Genomic DNA, 21,073 nt, shown 5'->3' on the forward strand with positions numbered 1-21,073 from the left:
AATCCTTCACTAAGCATTACAAAACTGACTCTTGATTTTCAATAGTTTGGATTTCCCTGTGACCCACTTCCATTGTATCCTTCTCTACATACACACAGGACGACTTCTTATCTAGTATATCTCCTTTCAATGTATGAGCAGAAATATATTCTGTCCCATCATTTCCAGTTTCAATCTCGGTGAGTCCCACAGTAGATTCCTTTTTCTCAATTCTGTTATCTTGTTCTTTTCTCACTCTTTTTCCTGTTAAATGTCTATGAATGAGGCCTGTCACTCTCCATTCTGGGTATGAGCAGACACACAAACTCTCCCTATCTCCTATTGCTACCCCCAAAATTCCTTTAAAAATGAACAGATGAAGGGAACTGCTTCAAACTTGGCATGCCTAAAGCCCTATTTAAGTGCTATCATGATGCCAAGTTTCATCTCTTTATCTTTAAAAATGACAGCGATGTATGCGTTTGCTAATTTCCATAGACTACAATGAAGCAGTTATTCGAAAATGGAACAGAGCTCCGATGACAACAAAGCAGAGTGAGGGGAGAGGCGGCTACATCCATCACAATGACAAGAACCAATGAACTGGAGGGAAAAGGAGAAGGGATGGGTAGGGGCAGGGTGGAGTGTGAGAGTGAACAAGTGACAAGGTAAAATAGCACAACACACACACATGAAAGTGACCAGCAGAGGTCAAAATTGTGGGTGCATATCAGGGGGGGAAAAGCAGGTGTGATGGAGCTTTAAGTGTATGCTATTTGTCAGTTGCAAACAATGGCTTGAATCTTAAATGTTATTCCATGAACTCACAGAACAGGGCTCGCCCTCCACTCTACAGAGATTTCTTTATGGAGGGAACTGCAAACAGAAAACAAGCACATAAAGAAAGCAACATGCCACCCCTGCTGCCCTACGAATTTGGAGGGGAAAGTAAACAGAAAAAAAGGCATCCATGTTGCTACAGAATGCTGAAAGGATCAAATTTAGCTTGCAAACAAGTTAAATTTGACCCTTTTAGTGCTCCATAGCACTATGGACACCTTAAAAAAAAGACAAAAAACAATGCCCCATAGAGTGCAGCATGCAGATGGGTCTGGTTGATAAAAATGGCCCCCAGACCTCCCAAAGATGGACCCTTGGTCTGATCCGGAATGGGACTTCTTATGCTCTTAAAGTTGCCCTCCTCTGACATAAAGGATAAAGATTCTAGTTCGGTCTTTTTCCTGCTGTGCAGGTTTTCTATTTGCAAGTATTTCATCTAATAAAGGGAGATGTTTTGTTTTATTTTTAAAGACAACTTCTAGCTGCAGACTGAAGTGGTAGAGTCCACTCAACCACCTCAGCATTCCACTACTATATTCTGCTACAGATGTAGATGGGGCCTCGGCTGCTCGTTATCAAACTATGTGCATGACTGTGTCAAATAACCCTTCATCCACCTTCAAATTCTCCAGAGGGGGGAAAAAGACATTATAGGAAGTTAACCAAGTTCTATTAAGTTATTTTGTAGAGTGGCATAGCCTAATAATGGGCATGCAGAATGTCATCATTGCAAATTTCCCCCACCTGCCACATGCTGAGCCCACATGAAACTGCATCTGTGGAATGGCTACTTTTCATTATAAGAACCACCTATACTGCCTTTCACTTTCATGTCAGTGCTATCTAATGCTAATAGCACTTAGTTTCACCATCTCACCATTGATCCAAATCCCCAGCAATTCCAAATACTTTAAGCAGTACTGTATGCTTAGCCTAGCATTTTTATTTTACGTACTTTTCTCAATTTTTGGATCCAGTATTAAGTGTTCTAATGTTTAGGCCTAATTTCAATATCATAGAGCTTTTCAGCAAAGTGTTCTATAAGCTTATACTATTACACATTTCGAACTGTGCATTTTACATTTAGTTCTCATTTCCTAGTAGAATAGGCACTTTGAATACTTATTCCATTATCTCTTCAGGGTCATGTTATTAACCTAATGTAAGATATAACAGAACAAAAATGTTTTCAAATGATTGGTTTTCACAGTTGGGTTCCTGTAGGAATATTTCTTGCATCAGAGTTGTCATAGCAATTTCTACAGAAAAACTGCTGAATACACTGGAGTAACACCTGATGAAATTCCCAGGGAAGCTTTATTGAGAATGTCAACTATGAGCAGAACACTCTCAATCTTCATCAAAATTTGCGTCGCATCAACTCTGAAATGTAGTTGTTATTTTTCTGAAACATGTCACCTCTAAAATCAATTCAAATGATTAATTAAAAAATAATAATAAATTAATTGCAATGTAACTCAATCTGATTTCCAGGAGCTTTCAACCTTATTATGCATTGCAGCACTTCTAAGATACATGCAGCATGTCAGCTATGAGACTTCATGGGCATATTAAACATTATTTGTTCTTTTGAGATACACAAAAAACATGGAACTAATCCTTTCTCAGACATTTTTATTATTTATTGTTTATTTATTTTATTGCATTTCTATACCACCCCATAGCCGAAGCACTCTGGGTGATTCACATTTTCAGAGGTATAAGTAATGCATCGTGGATTGGATCCAAGATCTGCCTTCCGCAAGAAGAAGGGAACTTATGTGAGAGGAAGGGCTTCACTCACAGAAGCTCCCTCTGCCTGATTTTTATGGTTCCCCCCTCTTCCCACAGCTAACCCCATTCAGCAGGGTCTTCTGATTCTTGGTGTAGCATTTTCTGGGGGCTGGAGGAGCTGCAGTAGCAAAGAAAATCTACTTCCACTAGTGCAATTGATCCAGTTTATAACTGGATCCAACCCAATACATGCAGAGTATAAACACAAAAAAGTGGGCCTAATCTTTTTTTCAGACATTACTTACATTGCTTGTGAAGTCGCCCTGACCTACAAGAACGAAATATTTTGTAAAGCACTTGCCTAGTTTTCACTGAGGTAGTAAACATGTCTCTAGACTGTACCACTTCAGAATACAAAAGGAGACGCTCACATTTTTAATGCTCCTCCACACTCATACAAAAAGAATCTCTCCACACAGAAAGTTAGCAAGTCAGGGAGAAGGCTATATCCCTGACATGCTATTTTCCTATGCAGAGTGAATTTTTGTATCAGTTCAGTTTATTACATTCATATATTACTTCACACAATAGAAATAAGTCCCAAAGCAAGTAACAAAGAAACTGTATAAAGGTGCATTCAGTCATACAAATCCTACAACAGTCTTAATACTTGCTACAGTCCAGACACAGGTTTACTATCTTAGTGAGGGCCAAACTAGATGTGACAGGAGACATCCAATCAACTTTTCTTAGCACAAAAGCAGTCAGAAGAGCCCAAACTGGATTGGTGCCACAGCGCCCACTAACTCACACAATGTTGTTAGCACAGAGGGAGGAAAAAGTACTGCACCTGTGTTCCTCACTCTCCACAGCTACTAGCAGTTGCAGAGGTGGAGCAGAGAACAATTTTCTATTGAGAAAACTGCATTGGTGAGAAGGTCAACCCCTTCTCTCCCAAACTGCAACTCCAAGCCAATGCTCTGCCACGATAACCCAGTTGCATCTCTCACATCATGTCTAGTTTTGCCCTGAACTTCTGTGTATTTAGTACACTAACTTCAGTACTCGAGGCCAAAACATTGTTGGAGAAGCCACTCTCAGAGCACCTATATCCTCAATTTGCCTAAATCTGTGTTGTAGCTTTTCTAGTATGAAATAGCTTCACAAATGTTCCTAAACAAAGGTGATACAATCACCCCAAAACTGATTAAGGTGACCATGATGGTGTAGCAGTAGCTCATAATTCTCCAAAAACCAAGTAACATGTGGAAACTATTTACATCAGACCTTGCCAATTGCTCTTATTTATGCTGCAGCATGTTTGCAATTATATGGTGCTTTATTTTGGATTTTTCATTCAAGTTTTCACTAATTTCACTGCACACCATATTATAGGTTTCCCCTATGCCATGCCCTGTTTTTAGCCATAACCTTGAATACAACCCAGTTTGCACTGAACAGTACACTATATTGTATTTTCTCTTTAAAAATTGATGCAATAGCAACCATATGAAAAATCAGAATAAAACAGTAGGTGAGAGATATTTTCCAGTGGGCATGGAGGTATAATAGAAGCTTTGTCCTTGTGATGAGTTAGCCCTCCCTAGGCCAAAGTCAAAGCAGGGAGATATTTAGCTTTCTCAAGGACTGAAGATGCTAAATTGGTTCTGTTATCAGTAAGGGAGTTTTTCACAACTTGATTTCTACAACATTGATGTATGAAAAGGACTGTAGCTTTGGGTGGGGGGAAACATATTCAGTTTAGAGGACAATATGTTTTATACACATTGAAGTGCTTTCTCCCTCTCTCAGAAATATAACTGAGTACTCAAACATGAACAAACAATGTTTTCAGTTACTTGGTTGTTGAGATCTGAGTCATGATATACAAGGAAAGTAAACAATGAATATAAATTTGGCTGTGGATGATGAAAAAAAAAAGAATCCAACATAATTTACACAGTTCACTTTGTAGAGTTTCATATCATAGCTACTATTATGAGTGACAGGAACACAATCTGGCATGAATACCATGAAGCAGTTTTGGCTCTGCTTATCTTGGAAACACAGAGGGCCCTGGAATTTCTTTGTTTTATTGTAACGTGCACATGTAGTGAACTTTCTGGAATTTTTCCACCACTATATATAGTGCAATTTCATTCCGCCAGCTCAGTTCTGAGTTCGTCTAGTTATATTCTCTCCACTGTCATTTAGTCAGTGGATTTAAATGAAAACAACCCTTTGATAAACAATTGTAACATAGCACACTGAGGTTGTGCACATGAAGTAAGCTGATTGATTTCCACAAGTTTTACTTTCAAGTAAATGTGTTCATGATTAGGATATAAGATATAATAAGAATATTCACTTCAGAGTATCAGTGTCAAGGGTGATGAATTAATCTGATGAAGTGGTCTACAGTCCACAAATGTTTTTGTCAGAATAAATTTGTTAATCTTTAAGACTCCTTGTTGTTTTTCCTGCAATAGATTAACATGGCTACCCTCTGGAAAAACAAAGGAATTTAATATTTGCTTATGAGATATTGCTTATACATTATCTCTTGTTATTACCACTACAATATCTGAAAACCAGGACTCAATATCCATAACCAATTCAAAGAATTACTATACTGCAACTAAGTTGAAATGACTTCTCTAGACATCCCAGGGAAATATAAAGGAAACACACTACTGAAGTTCAGAAGCCAGCTTCAGCTGTGTGTCCCACCCTTCCTTTCTTTCATTGTTCATTAGAATATGCCTTATTTACAGAGTGGGAGACCTACAACTAGGGGAAACATGAATTCTGGGTATATACATGGAATCAATAAAATTTTAGTTACCATTTAACACAACACTGAAAGAATAGGGGAGAATTCTTTATGTATTACATTCCTCCAAGGCCCACATTGTCATTCTCCCACTCCCCAAGTTTTGTCCTTGTAACAACCCTGTGAAATAGATTAGGCTGCAAGATAGTGACCACCCAAAGTCATCTGCTGAGCTTTGTGGCTGAGTAGGAATTTCATTCTGGTTCTCACCAGACCTACCTCAGCAATCTAACCATTACATCACTGCAAATTGCATAATTAGCAATTGAAATTCACAATGACTGGGTGGAATTTAATTTCAAGGAACAAGTGTGATCTTTTGTGTCCATATTGATCATATTTAAACTAGGGGAAAGTGCCATTCAAGCCCCTTCCCCCACGAAGGAGATATTAATAACTGGCTTATATTTGTTAACATCTTTTGGATTCATGTTAGGCTTTTTCAGGAGGGGTCTAATAACTGCCACCTCAGGAGGAGTTAACAACTTTCTGGACCTAGCCAGACATCCCCTCCCTATTAGATGTAATAAGTCATGACAGGCAAGTGTCAAGCACACAGATTTTCAACCAGACTTGGCCAAACACCCCATCTCTATTCTCGGTCCTCAAACACTGAAACTCATCCAATAAAACTGAACCAGACAGTGCTCTGAGCAACTTTACTAATGGAACTGCATTAACTGTGGTGTCCAAATCGGGACAAATCCAAGCGATTTTATCTTGAAAGTAGCATGCAAACTCATCACAGTATGCTACCAAAGTTTCCACCACCTCTCTCCCTTGCCCAGATTGCAAAAGGCCATGAACAACTCAGAAAAGATCTGCTGGACAACACACAATGCTGATGGAAAAGAACTCCCTTTTTGCCACCTTCACCACCACAGAGAAAGCTTGATACTGAGTTCTAACATGTGTTCGGTTGGACTTGGTATGACTCCTTCTCCACCTGTGTTTTGTCTTCCCTCTTGCTTCATTGCCCTCAGCTCAGGTGGATACTAAAATAACACCCCATCTCTGCTGAGAAGGAGAGGGCACTTGGGAGAGATTGTGTTAACTGCCCTAGTCATCTCTTCATTCCACAAAGTAACCAATCCATCAGAATCCATTAGCCTCTGAGGCAAACCATTTTAATGGGTTCCCCACTCTTGCTGATAGGAAAACCTGCCGGGAGTCTAAACCTCACTAGAAAGTGATTCGACCATGACAATGAAATAGATGTAGGTCCCCCCACCCATTTTCAGATTATCATCTCCTGTCCCGTTGAAAAAACTAAATCACATGTGTGTCCTCTTACATGTGTTGGGCAAATAACATTTTGGGACAGCTCCTTGGTTGTCATGATGGCCCTCTGCATGGAAACTGATCCTCCAAAATCATCATCCTTGAAGTCCTTAACACTAAGTCTGAGACCAACTTTGTCAGGCAGGCAGACTGCTGGGTAATAGGGGACAGGAAGCCTAAGAGTGGGATAGAATTCCTGTAGACCACAGCAACACGCTCCCTTCCCAGCCTTCAAGTCAGTGTTGCTGATGGACACAATAGCCAGGAGAGCACAGCTGGGAGAGAATAACCCCTCCCAGGTCTCAGTAAATCACACCAAGACAGCCCTCTAACACACAATTAAATCATTTTGGACTCAAGTGGCTTTTCAGGGGGAACAGGGAACTGGTGTGTGTGTGTGTGTGTGTGTGTGTGTGTGTGTGTGTGTGTGTATGTATGTTTGGTGGGGGAAAGCCAGGAAAGCCCAGTTGCTATCTCTGGATCCAACTCAGTATGGCTTGACAAAGAGAATTTCAAACAAAACCAACGTCCTGCACAAATTAACAGAAACAGTTCACATCCCTAGCTGAAGGCCAGCATAGAAGAGATATTTAATTAGGACAACAAATAGACTAATATTTATATTACCAGGGAATCTAATTTTTTGGTATTTTTTTAAAAAACCCAAAACAAAAAACGTACCGAATGTTATTGCACCTTTATGAAAATTGTTAAACATTAGAGGAGAGAAATGCAAATACATAGGAATAATCATTCTTGGTAAATACAGCCCTCTACTGTTCAGAGTGGTTAACTCCCAATGTTTAACATAACACTCGAGATGAATGTATAAAACAGCACTTCAATACAGAAAACTTTTTCTTCGCACCTGCTGAGCTGAAATCTATCATCTATAGACTGTTGAAGAATGTTAAGCAAAGCCCTGGTATAAAGAATCTTTCACAACACATTTTTGACATATGAACATATATTATCTTTTAGAGCTCCATCAGACGAGCTTTTTATTGCATGCTTCTTACTAGGCATTCATGGATTTTCGTGGGTCCCTCTCATGAGGGTCTGCCTCCCGCACGCTTCCCACCCCTTCTAGCCTTCTTCACACCACAAAAAAAACCCACCAGTAAGTCCGAGTTATTTTAAAGAAAGAAGTTGCCGCTATTTCCTGCTGCAGGAAGGAGAAGCAGCGGGATCAAAACGGCAGCTATCCTCAAGCATCACCATCTGGAACCTGCCTGAGAGATAGGACTGGAACCACCGAAGGACAGAGCCCCCGATTCCCAATCCCCTCAGGCGATCCAGAAGGATACCATGGTCAATGGTATCGAAAACCGCTGAGAGGTCCAAGAGTACCAGCACAATCAACACATAATCAACACAACTAGGGGGAAGGGAACAGAGAAAAAAATTAAGCTGCACTGGGCATATTTTTTAAAAATAATAATTAATTAATGGTTGCACTATGACTTCTGCCAAAGAACTTTACAACAGGTGGATAATATTTGTGCTCTCACCACCACCCAGAACCCCCATCATTTACCAATTCCTGAGAGCTGCTACAGCCAACGACTTTGTTTCAGTATTTTTGTGCAATATTTAGGACCGTACATAACTGATGCACAGCAAGGGAGAACAGAGATCAAACTGTGAACTTTCAGCATCCGACTTATGGTTTTACTCCACTATAGCTAGTAACTTTGGAAATGCTTTTTGAAATGTCAAACAACAGTAAATTTATCTACTGTATGCAGTACAGCAGTACTTTGCTCAACTGAGAGAACATCAAGTACATGTTAAGCAGATACCATACAAGGTTATGGCTTCACGGTTCTCTCTTTCCCATTCGGAAATGTGCATTGCAAATACAATATCGTCCACAAAGTATTCTTCTTTAAAACATGTAAAATCACAACTTTATATTGCATTTTCTACACAATTAATCTTTGGGGATTATTTATTTATTTATTACATTTATATACCGCCCCACAGTCAAAGCTCTCTGGAAGGTTTACAAAAGTTAAAAACAAAGGCAGGGCAGAGACAACACCTGTGTAAAACAGCCCTAAACAGAACTTTACCAAACACAAAACATAACATCCCAGAATGCTCCTTATTTGGAATATGTTTTCCATTCACCCCAAGATTATAATTTTCATTAATTCATATTGTAAAAGAACCACATATTTCTCTAAAATAAGAAGAAAAATAGCTATGTGGATGACCCATTTGTATGTCATCTATTGTTTAAAAGCAGCCAGGGCATGTCAACAAAGATTACATTTTCATCCTTGCTGATATAGGATCTTAAATATAATTACATTTACATGCATTTCCAGATTAGGCAGAAGCAATGAAAATGTTTTGTTCCAGTGGATACACATAATGGAAGCCAACAGGCATTGTGCAACTTACTAAAAGTTGAAGTCATTCCAGAAGTCAGCTTCTACCCACCCTGCTGATTAATCCCCAAAAGGGGGAGATGCCTAGAAAACCTTAGGGGGTTGCAGGATCAGGATAAAACTCCACGCACAGTCTTTCCTAGTCAGGAGGCACCTGATCCACCATCAAATCCCTGCACATTTACTCTAACGGAGCAAAAATCCCAAGTGCTCCCCAAAGGGGGACATGCCTAGAAAACCGTGGGTTCCAGGATCAGGATCAAACCTCATAGCCAGCCTCCTCTACTAAGAAGTCACCTGATGCACTATGAAAACCCAGCACTTACTGTGAAAACAGCAAAAATCCTAGGTGAAGCAAAAAGCAGGAGATGCCTATAACACCTTAGGGGTTTGCAGGATCAGGACCAAATCTCAGAGCCTCCCTCCTCTACACTGCTGGCTTGGTGGCTTTAGAGTAAGCCAGCAAAGAGCAGAGCGGCCGCTGTTTTGACTGCTCTTGCCACGCAGCTCTGAAGCAGTCAAAATAACCCATGTGACCATCACACGACACAATTACCCATGATGGGTTAAAGAGCCTACTCTGCATATCATGTGTTATCAGGGTGGATTATTTTGGCCAAATAAGCCATCATGGGTTAAAAACGACTACCAGACGATACGATAACTCATGATGGGTCTGAACTCAGTCTTTAAATGTAGTCACTTTACTATACCCAACAGCAAAGTTCTCTAGGTGTCTTACTATAATAAAATATTAAAGTACAACTATAGACCATATATTGTCAGGGGGGAATCCACACGTCGTACTGAGGCCGCTTCCATGCGGCCCCAGTGCGACCCCAAAGCAATCGTGTAACTTGCCTGGCGAAGAGACAAGGAAGAGGCGTCCTTGCCGGCGCCGCCACCCACCTCCCTCCTCGCCATCCGGGACGGAGAGCTTGGCGGAAGAAGGCGGGGTGGAGCTCTCCGAGCCAGCCGGCGAGGAGGGAGGTGGGGTGGCGGCGGCGGCGGCGGCAAGGACGCCTCTTCCTCGTCTCTTCTCCAGGCAAGTTACACGATAGCTTTGGGGTCGCACTGGGGCCGCATGGAAGCGGCCTCAGTACGACGTGTGGATCCCCCCCAGATAACATTTTAAATGTATGGCTTGCCGGAGGAGACTCGTCAACTTAACAGTCTACTAGCATTCAAGAAAGTTATAAAGACTGATCTCTTCCGGCAGGCCTTTCCAGTGGAATTTTAAGAGGTTTTTAAAATGTTTTTAGGATTTTTTTTAGGATGTTTTTAACAATGTATATTATGTTTTAATTGAGTATTATGTATTTTATTGTTTATTGTTGTTCCCTGCCTCGATCAAAATGGAGAGGTGGGTAAGAAATAATAATAATAATAATAATAATAATAATAATAATAATAATAATTTTAAAAGTTTAAATGTCTGGAAAATAGGGAGGCCTTCAACTGGGATCAAAGTTATCAAATTCAGAGCCTCTCTGTGGAGAGCATTCCATAGCTAGGGTGCCATCACTGAAAAGGTAAGCACCCACTACACCTCACTTGGCAAGGGCAACCAGAGAATAGGTTCCAAGGATGATCTTAGGGTCCTGACAGATGTGTATGGGATGAGGTGATCCTTTAGGCAATCTAGTCCTAACATGTACCCTCCATGTTCAGAGGCACTGAATAGCCATTGCTCAGAAGCAACAGCGGGAAAGGGCTGTTGGCTTTATGCTCTGCCTTGTTTGTGGGATTTCCATGGGTATCCGGTTAGCAACTGTGGAAAACAGAATTCTGTGGGAAAACAGAATTCTGTGGAAAACTGTGGAAAACAGAATTCTGGACTAGAAAGGCTTTTTATCTGGACTCTTATGTTCTTCTGCACAAAAACAATTCCCCATCAGTTTTATAGGGTTTCAAGGCAAAAATATACAAGAGACCAAACAATTGCACCATTCCCTACTAGCCTACTCAAACATCCTGTAAACTTTTCCTATTGCCAATTCGCCAACCCGAAGGAATTAAAATTACAATCCAGAGCAGCCTGCACTTACATGCACCTGGTAACAGTGTATCAGACAAATGCAAGCAGTAGCAAGATAATGGCCACAGCAATGATTTCCCCCAGTCGGTCCGCACTGAGTATTTTTTCACTTAAGTCTTAGGTTCGTTCCAAAAACAATTTCTGCTTCTGGGATGTCTTTTCTTTTGTCACAAGGCCCATTTTTCTGAATGCATATATGTGAGACTGAGATCACCTTCTGGACTGTCTTCACTATGTTACCAGTGGAGCAGTGTTTTGTATTCATTTCTGGGTGTACACTACAAGAATTGCTATGCGATGTGACTCATCTTCTCCAAGTGAAATCTCAGCCCATTTCTAAAGGGTTTAGATTCTCATGAAACTAATGCCATTATAATAAGTCAAATCTACTCCTTTTAGAGGCACAACATGTGGAGCAATTTATTAAAATAGAGGGTTATTGTGGACATAGTAGCATACTGATGCCTGCTCACTCCCATCACAAGCAGGAGTGGGAGTCACAAAACACGGACTTTCTATTAGTGGTTTGGTTAGCATTACGTGAACCAGGAACTCTGGCTTATCTCTCCCCTGACAAGCCAATCACTGCCCAAGATGGATTATGACTACTTCTCTATTTTAACAACTCAAAACTACTCTTTTTAGGGCAACAGCATGTGGAGCAAGATATAACCCAACATGGGTTATGATTCTGGCTTGAAAGGGAGATCAAGCCAGAGTACCTAGATCGCTTATGACTCTGGTTTGTCAGGGAGAGACAAGCCAGAGTACCAAACCATTAACATAAGGTGCATGGTTTGTTTAGTTGCTCCTGCTTGTAGTGGGAGCACTTGGGCAGTCACAATAACCCATACATTAAAAAACTGGGTTATTGTACATTAAATGACTGCTACAGCATCAGAAACATAGGACAAAACCCAAACTGTCAAGAATGCATATTTACAGTCAAGAATGTACAATGGTGACTCTACTCACATGCTGAGAAACTGAGCAGAAATGTTTATCAGTAAAATATACTTTAGATCAGTAACTTTAATAAATAATGAAAGAACTAACAATGCTGGGAATCTTACAGATAGGATTAAAAAAATTCCCATGGCTTCTTTATTTCCAGATATTTTACATTTCCAGCTGTTCTATAAAAGTGTTCTTATTACATAGTTTTTAGACATCATTTTGGGGGAATGAAGGCTGAGTAACAATATATAAATACTTTGTATTAAATTCTAAAACAAAATATTTCATAATCCAAAGTTGTTCAGTTTTTCCCATTTGGGGGGGGGGGGACGGACAAAAATGGTCCTCAGGAGAAAAAAAACCAACGTTTTTATTCTGGATTTTTCCAGGCCTTCACATCTCTAGTGGTGGCCCCCAGTTTGTGGAACTATCTCCCCACTGAGGCACCAACACTGTCATCTTTTCAGCACCAGATTAAGACTGCCCTCTACTTCCAGGCATTTAATGGCATATGAAGTCAGTTTGTCTTGAACAGGTTTAGTATTCAAGTCATTTATAGAAATTGTTTTTAGCTGTTTAAATTATATATGTAAACAAATATAGTATGTTTTATTATGGTTTGTAACTATGGTTTGTAATTTTTGTATATTGTTGTGAACTGCCCAGAGATCTTTAGCTATTAGGCAATATAGAAATGAAATAAATAATAATAAAATAATAGCAATAATCCCAAACCACAGCCACAATAACAAAAGGAGATGACGGTTATCTACAGCTTAATTCACATTCACTCCAATTTATGCTGCTGCTTTGTGCGCCTCCCCCACTCCCGAGAAATTCACAGTGCAGTATGAGGCACAATATTACACTCTGCATCAAAACAACTTCTCCAGAAGAATGTATTCTGACATAATGGAGTAAAGTGGAAACAAGGGGGAGCATGCTCACACAACACAGGAGTCCCAGACACAATCTCTTTCACTAATTGACCAGGGAAGCCTGCATAAAATCAGAGGCTCCGATCAAATAAAGTCCAAAATTAAACCAAATTAGAACATACACACACAAGGGGTGCAGCACAGGAAGCCACCATTTGTACAAGAATATCCTGAAAATTGGATAGAAATTCAAAGACACCTTTCCCTGGGTCTATGTGACCTGCTCCTGTAGCTGAAGTCTGGGACATACTGTATTAAAACACTTGAGTCTCAGCAGGTGAAGGAAAAATATGTCCATTAGCTAGGCAAAAATCTAAGTGGCCAAACTCAGATGAGACTGGCAAAAATAGCAGAGAAGAGACAGAATCGCACCATCCCATGCTCTGGTTTCTCTCTGGGCTTACCCATGGGACTCCAGGGTTTATTCTGCACCACTATTCTGCGACAGTGGGATGGCAAGGAGACTGAAGTGAGTTTTAGTAGCATGGTACCAGAGGGGGCTATGAGTGTGTGGCCAGTCCCATCGGCCCCTGGTGGGATCCGTGCACATGCCCTAACCCCACCAGCCCAGGTCCATGCATGGCCGCAATATAGTGCTTCCGGCGGCAAGCCCTGATGCAAGCGAAAGCACTCATTTCTGGAAGGGGCACAATCTGCCCCTTTCAGAAACCAGCATTTTCATTTGCGCTGGGCCTTGCCCCCAGAAGCGCTATATTGCGGCTGCGCATGGACCTGAGTTTATTTATTTATTACATTTTTATACCACCCAATAGCCAAAGCTCTCTGGCAGGACAAGGGCATATACACAGACCCTTATTGGATACTACCCAGATGGCAGTGGTCCAACAGCTATGTATGAGACCCATCAGCACCATGTACATTGATGGTGCTATATAAATAAATAATAATAATAATAATAATAATCAGTAGAGACGATAGGATTTACTGGTCCAGGGTTCTTTATACCCTTCAAGCAGCCATTTCAAAGAGTCTCGGGTATGAACATTACAAAGCCACAACAGAGTCTAGCATGACTTCCAGGTGACAAAAATATCCATTCTGGGCTGAAACAACAGGATTGAGGAAACTCCTTGCCAGAGTCACCTTGTGTAAAAAGAGAAGGCAATGGGCATTCTATAACGGTCCTGGTATGCCTCCTACTTGAGGATTGGATTCTTGTGCAACATTGAAAACTTTTTAATTTATTTTATTTTTATTTTATTTTTTCAATTTATCCTGGATACTGATTAATTATGTATTAGGAAATCGCTTCAGGCTGCCAAGTGTGTATGTGATTACATTAGAATACTGTTTATCTTATAACTAGTGAATATTTACAGTTCCACTTAAGCTGGCATTGCTAGATTTGACCTTGCGTATGTGACTGTCACAGTCATTAAGTAAGATTAGGAATACAGAAAGCTGCCTTACACTGAGTCATACCATTGGTCCATTTAGCCCAATATTGTCAACACTGACCTCCAGGGTTTCAGGCAGGATTATTTCCTTGTCCTACCTGGAGTTGCTAGCAATTGAACCAGGGACTTTCAGCATGCAAAGCATGTGCTCTACTGCTCTCAATTTTCCCTTGGCCTTGGCTTCGGAGAGGATTTCTTAAAGGGACCACTTCCTGTTTGGTTGCCAACTCTCTTGGGGTCTATAGTGCTTGCCCTTTGCTGAACAGCCTGCTAACACCCCACTGGCAGTCTGAAATGACACAGGGTGTCATCAGACAAGAATTTTACAAATGCGCGGGCAGAAAAGCAACGGTAAGGAAATGTGATTTCCTCCCATGTGATGAAACTGATAGTCCATCCTATCACCACAAGACTCTGCCACCGCATTCTGTGTAGAAACTGTCCTAAAATGAATATGTAGAAGACAGACATTTATCACAACAGTAAAATTGTCTGTTTCCAAAATAAATGAGGCTCTATATCACATTCCTCCGTCCTCTTTATTTAAAAAAACCCTACCATTTCTGTTTATGTAATCTATATTTTCTCTCATGAAAAATGTAAAATCTCAGAAGGAAGTTGCCTTACCATGTCATGTTTTCTTCCATCCCTCTTTGGGCACGCTGGCTTATCACTGTAGGGCTGTTTATAAGGATTGCAGGTCTACCAGTGTTCATTGCCCTTAAAGAAAATATAAACATTTAAAGGGGGGAGTTTACATGTGAACACTTTCACATATGTATGCATTTGAATAGGATGAAAGCAGGGTGGATAAAAATTAATGATTTTTTTAAAAAAAATAAAAAAAATCAGATTTTTTTATTTAAATTGGATTTTTTAAATTTAAATTGGTTTTTTTTATTTAAATTGGATTTTTTAATAAAATGCTTTTTGAGGAAAAATCTAAAGATGGTTTTCTATTTAAGATACATTATAGTCCAAAGATTATTCATCATGAAATAAGGATTAGTTTTTAATTATGTAGCATGAGGCTGTTTAAATTTTTTGGTAAATGAATTCCATTAATCCATTCATAATGTATGCTCTTCCAGAGGTTTCTGTAAGATTATTTTTCTCCTTCCAATAAAGTACAGCAGAAAAGTTATCCAAATATGAATGATTAACCTATTAAACTGGAGATAGTTTACCTCACAATAATTTCATAATTTATCTATCTATGATGTGTTTCTAATAGTATAACCAAATCAGTATTTTTTGATATAACTGTAAAACTAATCTGGAAAGTTGCTTTTCTAAAAATGAAACCTTCTTCTGGTTGTAAATACAAGAGTATACCAGCAAGAATTAGTCTTTGGTAACTCTGAGTTGTGTAAAATATAGCGAGGAAGAGTGCACTGGGGGGGGGGAGGAGTCAAAAAATTAAATCGAGTCTTTCTGAGTAGTAATTTAAATTGTGATTTAAACCATGATTTAAATTAAATTGATTTAAATCAAATCCACCCTGGATGAAAGTAACAGATTCCTGCTTCCTTAATGCAAATGAGCAAATTGCTATTGATAATGAAACAATTTACTAGATAAGCAATAAATTGCCAGAAATACAGTAGGACTGAAAGTCTGCCATGTTCAAGATATAGTTTTTCCCCTTCATTCTCCAGCAGTCTGTCAAGCATAAGAATTTACTGCAGGGGTGGGAAGATGAAACCCATGAGCCCCAGGAGTATTGGCATTAACTTCTGCCTATTTCAGCTCCAAATCTTTTTGAAGAAATGTTCTTCATTTTAGCACTTTACAAACAAAATAGACATTTCAATAACAATATTAACTCTATAATGATACTGTTGTATCCTCCCCAACATTACCATTTTAGTCCATAAGGGCTCAGCAGTAAGAGGAACAAGCCAAAAGAGGCAAAACAATCATTCTAATAACTGACAGGCTTTTTGTTATGAATTGCTACATGAACCCCTAATAACGGACCCTAATTTTCCTCCAACATGAAAACTTGGGGTGAAGTATATTCCTCATTAATATTTGAGGTGGAGAGAAAAGAAGTGAGGGTTTTTCTTATACGATAAATGTATTAATGGAATAAATTTCAGGCCTTGTTTTGTCTATCCTTTCTCCCCCACCTTCCCCCCACATAAGCTAACACAATTTGCCTTTTGTTTATATTTCTGAATGTGTGCCAAGACAGTTGGTGTCAGTAGGATTATGCCCAAAATCTATGCAAAGTGTTAGAAGCAGGGATGAAAAGTAGCATTCAGAGCTAACTCATTACTACAATATTAACTTTATAACACTACATTTTAACATTGAAAAGGTTAAGATGTCAGCAATATTCAACTTCTTTCCTAGGTCTTTTAAGTAATATTGCAAGCACTTTTTGAGACACCATAAAACATCACTGGGCATAATTACTGGCAAGCTGCAATATTTTTTAAAAGGGCATTGAAACCTGATCCAAACCCAGGCAATCCCCAGCAGGGCTGCTAAAAATCATCTCCCCAATCCCCAGGGCACAAAAACTAATGCTAATTGTTAGTTGCTTACAATTGGTAAACCTCAGAAAGAATCAACCTATAAATTACATCAGCAAAGCAACTGGAGTTTCCAGTTCTTTATTGACCCTGCTTTATGGCAGTGAACAGCAGCCTGATATGCAAAAAATAAGCAAAGGAAGTGCTTTGAAAACACACATACATAAAATAAATAAAATTAGAGATAGGATCTGTCCCCAGACTTAAAATCAAGTAGCATAAGAAGAGTAGCAAAGGCAAAGAACGACAGAAGAACAAGTTATGGCCAGGCCTAGCTTTAAATGCTTCTAAAAAATTTAAACCAGTGGGTGGGGAGATATAACATCAGAAGACAGAGCATTTCAGAGATAAGAACAAAAGAGGGCAGGGGGAAAAGCAAGACATGCGATTTTAGATTTAAAGCACTACTAAGATGGTAAAAGGAGAGACGACATATGAAGAAAGTAGAAAAGTTATAAGTATCGTGAATATAAAGTCACTTATAGAGGCTAATGCAGATGATAAACTGAGAAGTAGTAAAAACCCAAATAAGCCACAAAAATAAAAAAGGAAAGCAGTTGAAGATAAGAAATAAGATGCCCAAATAAAATGCCCACAACAATAAACAAGTGCAGACAAATAATCAGTTTGTTTTTTCATTTGATACTACAAAACTCGGAGATATTCAAGATTTGGAAAAAATAATTACTTATAGCAGCAGTAAAAGGATTAAAAGATAAGAGTAAAAGAGAACTTGCAAAGATGTGAAAGAGGGGAAATACAGACCAAAAAAGAAGAAAGATTTAAAAGGGGCAGAAACAATATTACAATAACGTTTTTTTAATTTCAGTTTTTTATTAATTCAGACTTTTAAAAAGAGACATCCACAAAAAAACAACCAAAAGATAGGCAAAGATGTCAGGTGTATAAAGCTAAAGATGACAGTTGTGGGTTATGAGCATAAAAAACACATCTGATGTGAAAAGAAATGAATAAGGAAAGCCAGAGGCAAAAAATGGCACCCTGTTGAACTTCCAACAGAAGGAGTGTAAGAACAGGAGGCCCCATTAACAAAACATGGTATGGAAATAAAAAGATGGGGTAAGTTTTCCCTGCTTAATTGTGCGCACACATTCAGCTACTAGATAGTCACATGAGTGGGTGGGTGGGAAAGAGATGTGTTTAGGGTTGCCACTTGACAATAGGCCAGTAACGTAATACTAGTGAATTAAAAGCCCATATTTAGAAAAGGTGAGGGAGGCCATTAGTTGTATTTTCCACAAAACGTTAAGATACAGCAATTTTTCATGTAAGTATTCCAATGATTCTAACAGCCTATTGCACTGAACCAGCTGTTTCCTGACCTGCTTGAACCTTAGACACCCTTTCCCTTTGTTAATATGTCTCTGTTGCTCCAAAAACCCTTGCCTATATAAAGTAGAATCTGTATTATATCCATGAACAGCAAAGAAGTCCTTAACTGGATATTCTGCTACCTTCAAATGGCAGGGGGCAAGGGGAAAGAAAGGAGAAGATTAAGCTGTTTTGTAAAACAATGTGTATAAAATGGGTACATCTACACCACTTTAAATAGCATAACTGCTAGAGTCATAATCCTCAGTTGAGGCTTACCAGTTCAGGATCAAAGACTAGTTGCTTCTGCTCCTGGTTCAACTTGTAGCACAGACAACGCATAGAAGAGATTTAATTACTGGTACAAACTAATGCATTCTTTTCCCTTTCATGCATCTGAGCAAACATTTGTAAAAGACCCATTAATGTACTGTTTTCAAAAGAGGAATTACTCTATAAGTAATACTAGGATTAATCAAGCCAGAAGGTCTTTAAAATGGCAGAAAGAAAGTTCAGATAGAAGAAAAGCAATTTGACTATATCATTTAGGTATACAAAGGATGTAAATAAATATGTCCATTTTGTAATAAGAATTCTAACCTTATAATGTCAGGAAAGCATTCAGTTAGAAAAAATAAGCATTGGGGCAAGTGATGGTGCATTTTCAATGCATAATGATAATGCAAATGTAAAGCAATATAGATTAAGTCATTCACCTTTGATGTCACATTTTCAAATTAATTAATTTGAAGAAATATTACAAACACAGTTTAACATGGGGAGAGAACAGACCTATGTCCAGTACTATACTATCAGTGTTCAACTATAAACTTTAAGCAGTATTTTTAAAAATGTCAAGAATTCAAAAATAAGAAATAAAAAAAAAGTTTACCACAGTGCTTCATGCCAGACTCTGAGTGGTTCCAGACAGATAGCTCCTGGTGCTAGCAATCATATGACATAGTACAGCTATTTCATGTTTTCTTCTTTAACAGATTTTATGTGATAAGAAGCAGTGGGAAAACATAGGAAGGTTACAAATGGAAGATGATGATGTCTGGATTCCCCATTAAATTCTGTGAATAATGCAGGATGATTCCATAATAAAAGCCTCAACTGGAACCAACTTCAGACTCTATTTGCATTACAATACATCCCTATTTTTTTAACAACATACTATAAGCCATTACAAAAACAAAAAGCTCCCATATGTGTTTAAATCAATATTGTAAATTCTCTTCCAAAATCCTCAAAGTTTTCTGGATTTTGTTTGTCCTTTAAGTTTCACAGTTTCTGTGACTTTAGAAGTTTGTGTTAATGAACAATGTTTTATTCAACCACTGGAATGTTTTGCTGCAACTATTATTCCAGAGGTTAATAAATGAAACACTGTTGGATAGTTCTTCAACAAGGGAGTCTTAGGGTAGATTGTAAATAGTAATTTATTTAAAATGTATCTATTTTATTCTTGTATATTCTTATACTCAATTTAAATGCAGATCCATTTAGCTTTTAGCATTTTAAGAAAGTAAAATCTAGCGTACTGTCTCACACAAACACACTACACACCAGGAAACCTGTGTGTTCCTCTTGCCTTTTTTGTTTCTATGGATAAATAGGTATGATGTGTGCTAAAAGCTTGCCCATCAGGAGCTATTAATCCGTCATCTACTGTTCATGATCAAGTACCAGGCTATACAAAAAGCTATGCATGTTCTCTGTCGCTTGCTCATTCACTTTAGCTCTCTCCATACAGCAGACTAGTTCAGCAGCAATAATACTTTTGAACTTTAGCCAATGTGTGCATGGAACTTTCTCTGGCTTCAAATAAAGCACCCATTTAGATGTTATTGCTTTGCTAGCTATTTTGCTTATGCACTTTTGACAAATGAACAGGAAAAAAGCAATCACAGAATCAAATGATAGGATACACCCACATTGCAATTGTATTCAAGTCACTTACAAAAATAATCTCATGGATGTGTCCCAGCAGGTACAGATTACTCAGCACACCCACATCATCTACACCAACACCACCAAATGCAGGGTACATCCTCAGACTCTGGTTTTCTCTCTCCATGTGTGTGCAAATACATGTGTCATTCACAAAACAGGTGCAGAGGGGTGCTACGATTGCTGGTACTGGGTGAGTTATGTGTAATAGAACCTGATGGGCACAGAATTTGCATGAATAGGTGTTCTTGGCTGCTAGGTATGTCAATAGCTATCTAGCACTACAACGTGAAAAATATACCTAATGTTAGGATATTTAAAACCCAAGCTATTAGGTTGAGATCAGTGGGGTCTGAGCCTTTCGAGCGGCCTGGGTGGGGGTGCTAAGGAAAACAGCCAGTTTCTCTTGTTCTTCCTCTTTAAATGTGACCTTAAAAACAACAACTCTCAGGCCTTAAGAGCTGCTTCAAAAGAACACACCTTAGTAATCAAATTTAATTGCTTTGAATATTTTAGTGGGCTCCCCCCTCACTCGAATATTTAACAAGAACTTTAACAAGAAGCCTAGACATTGGAACTGCATGATTTACATGCTCAGTGTCAGTTAAAAACAATGTACAAAATATTTCCTCTCTCCCAGGCACATGATCTGTTAAAAAAAACAATGCAGAAAATAAATAAACACAAGGCAGAAAAGAAACTGGGTAGCTATAACTGAGTGGACACTACTTTCATTATTAAATGTTTACAATTGTACAGAAAAATGCAAAGTAATAAATGCAAAATAATAAGGAATTTATCACTGTATGTTTAAAGGATATCTTCTCATACTTT

At 38.8% G+C, this 21,073-nt stretch overlaps 1 protein-coding gene across 3 annotated transcripts in view; it reads right to left on the reverse strand.

Moving 5' to 3' along the window:
- The window catches only part of ARHGEF3 (Rho guanine nucleotide exchange factor 3), a 138,512-nt gene that overhangs the window by 107,876 nt on the left and 9,563 nt on the right, over nucleotides 1-21,073 (reverse strand). The window contains exons 1-2 of one of the 3 annotated variants that reach the window (XM_063121332.1): nucleotides 15,042-15,091; nucleotides 2,676-2,731 (exon numbers count right to left, since the gene is read on the reverse strand). In XM_063121332.1, coding sequence (XP_062977402.1) covers nucleotides 2,676-2,680 — 5 coding nt within the window. In that variant the 5' untranslated portion in view covers nucleotides 2,681-2,731; nucleotides 15,042-15,091. Of the gene's footprint in view, nucleotides 1-2,675; nucleotides 2,732-12,940; nucleotides 12,945-15,041; nucleotides 15,135-21,073 lie in introns of those variants that run through there. The other 2 variants (XM_063121331.1, XM_063121335.1) reach the window with 2 other exon arrangements.

This window comes from Elgaria multicarinata, chromosome 3, assembly GCF_023053635.1.
Source record: "Elgaria multicarinata webbii isolate HBS135686 ecotype San Diego chromosome 3, rElgMul1.1.pri, whole genome shotgun sequence".
Classification (NCBI taxonomy): domain Eukaryota; kingdom Metazoa; phylum Chordata; class Lepidosauria; order Squamata; family Anguidae; genus Elgaria; species Elgaria multicarinata.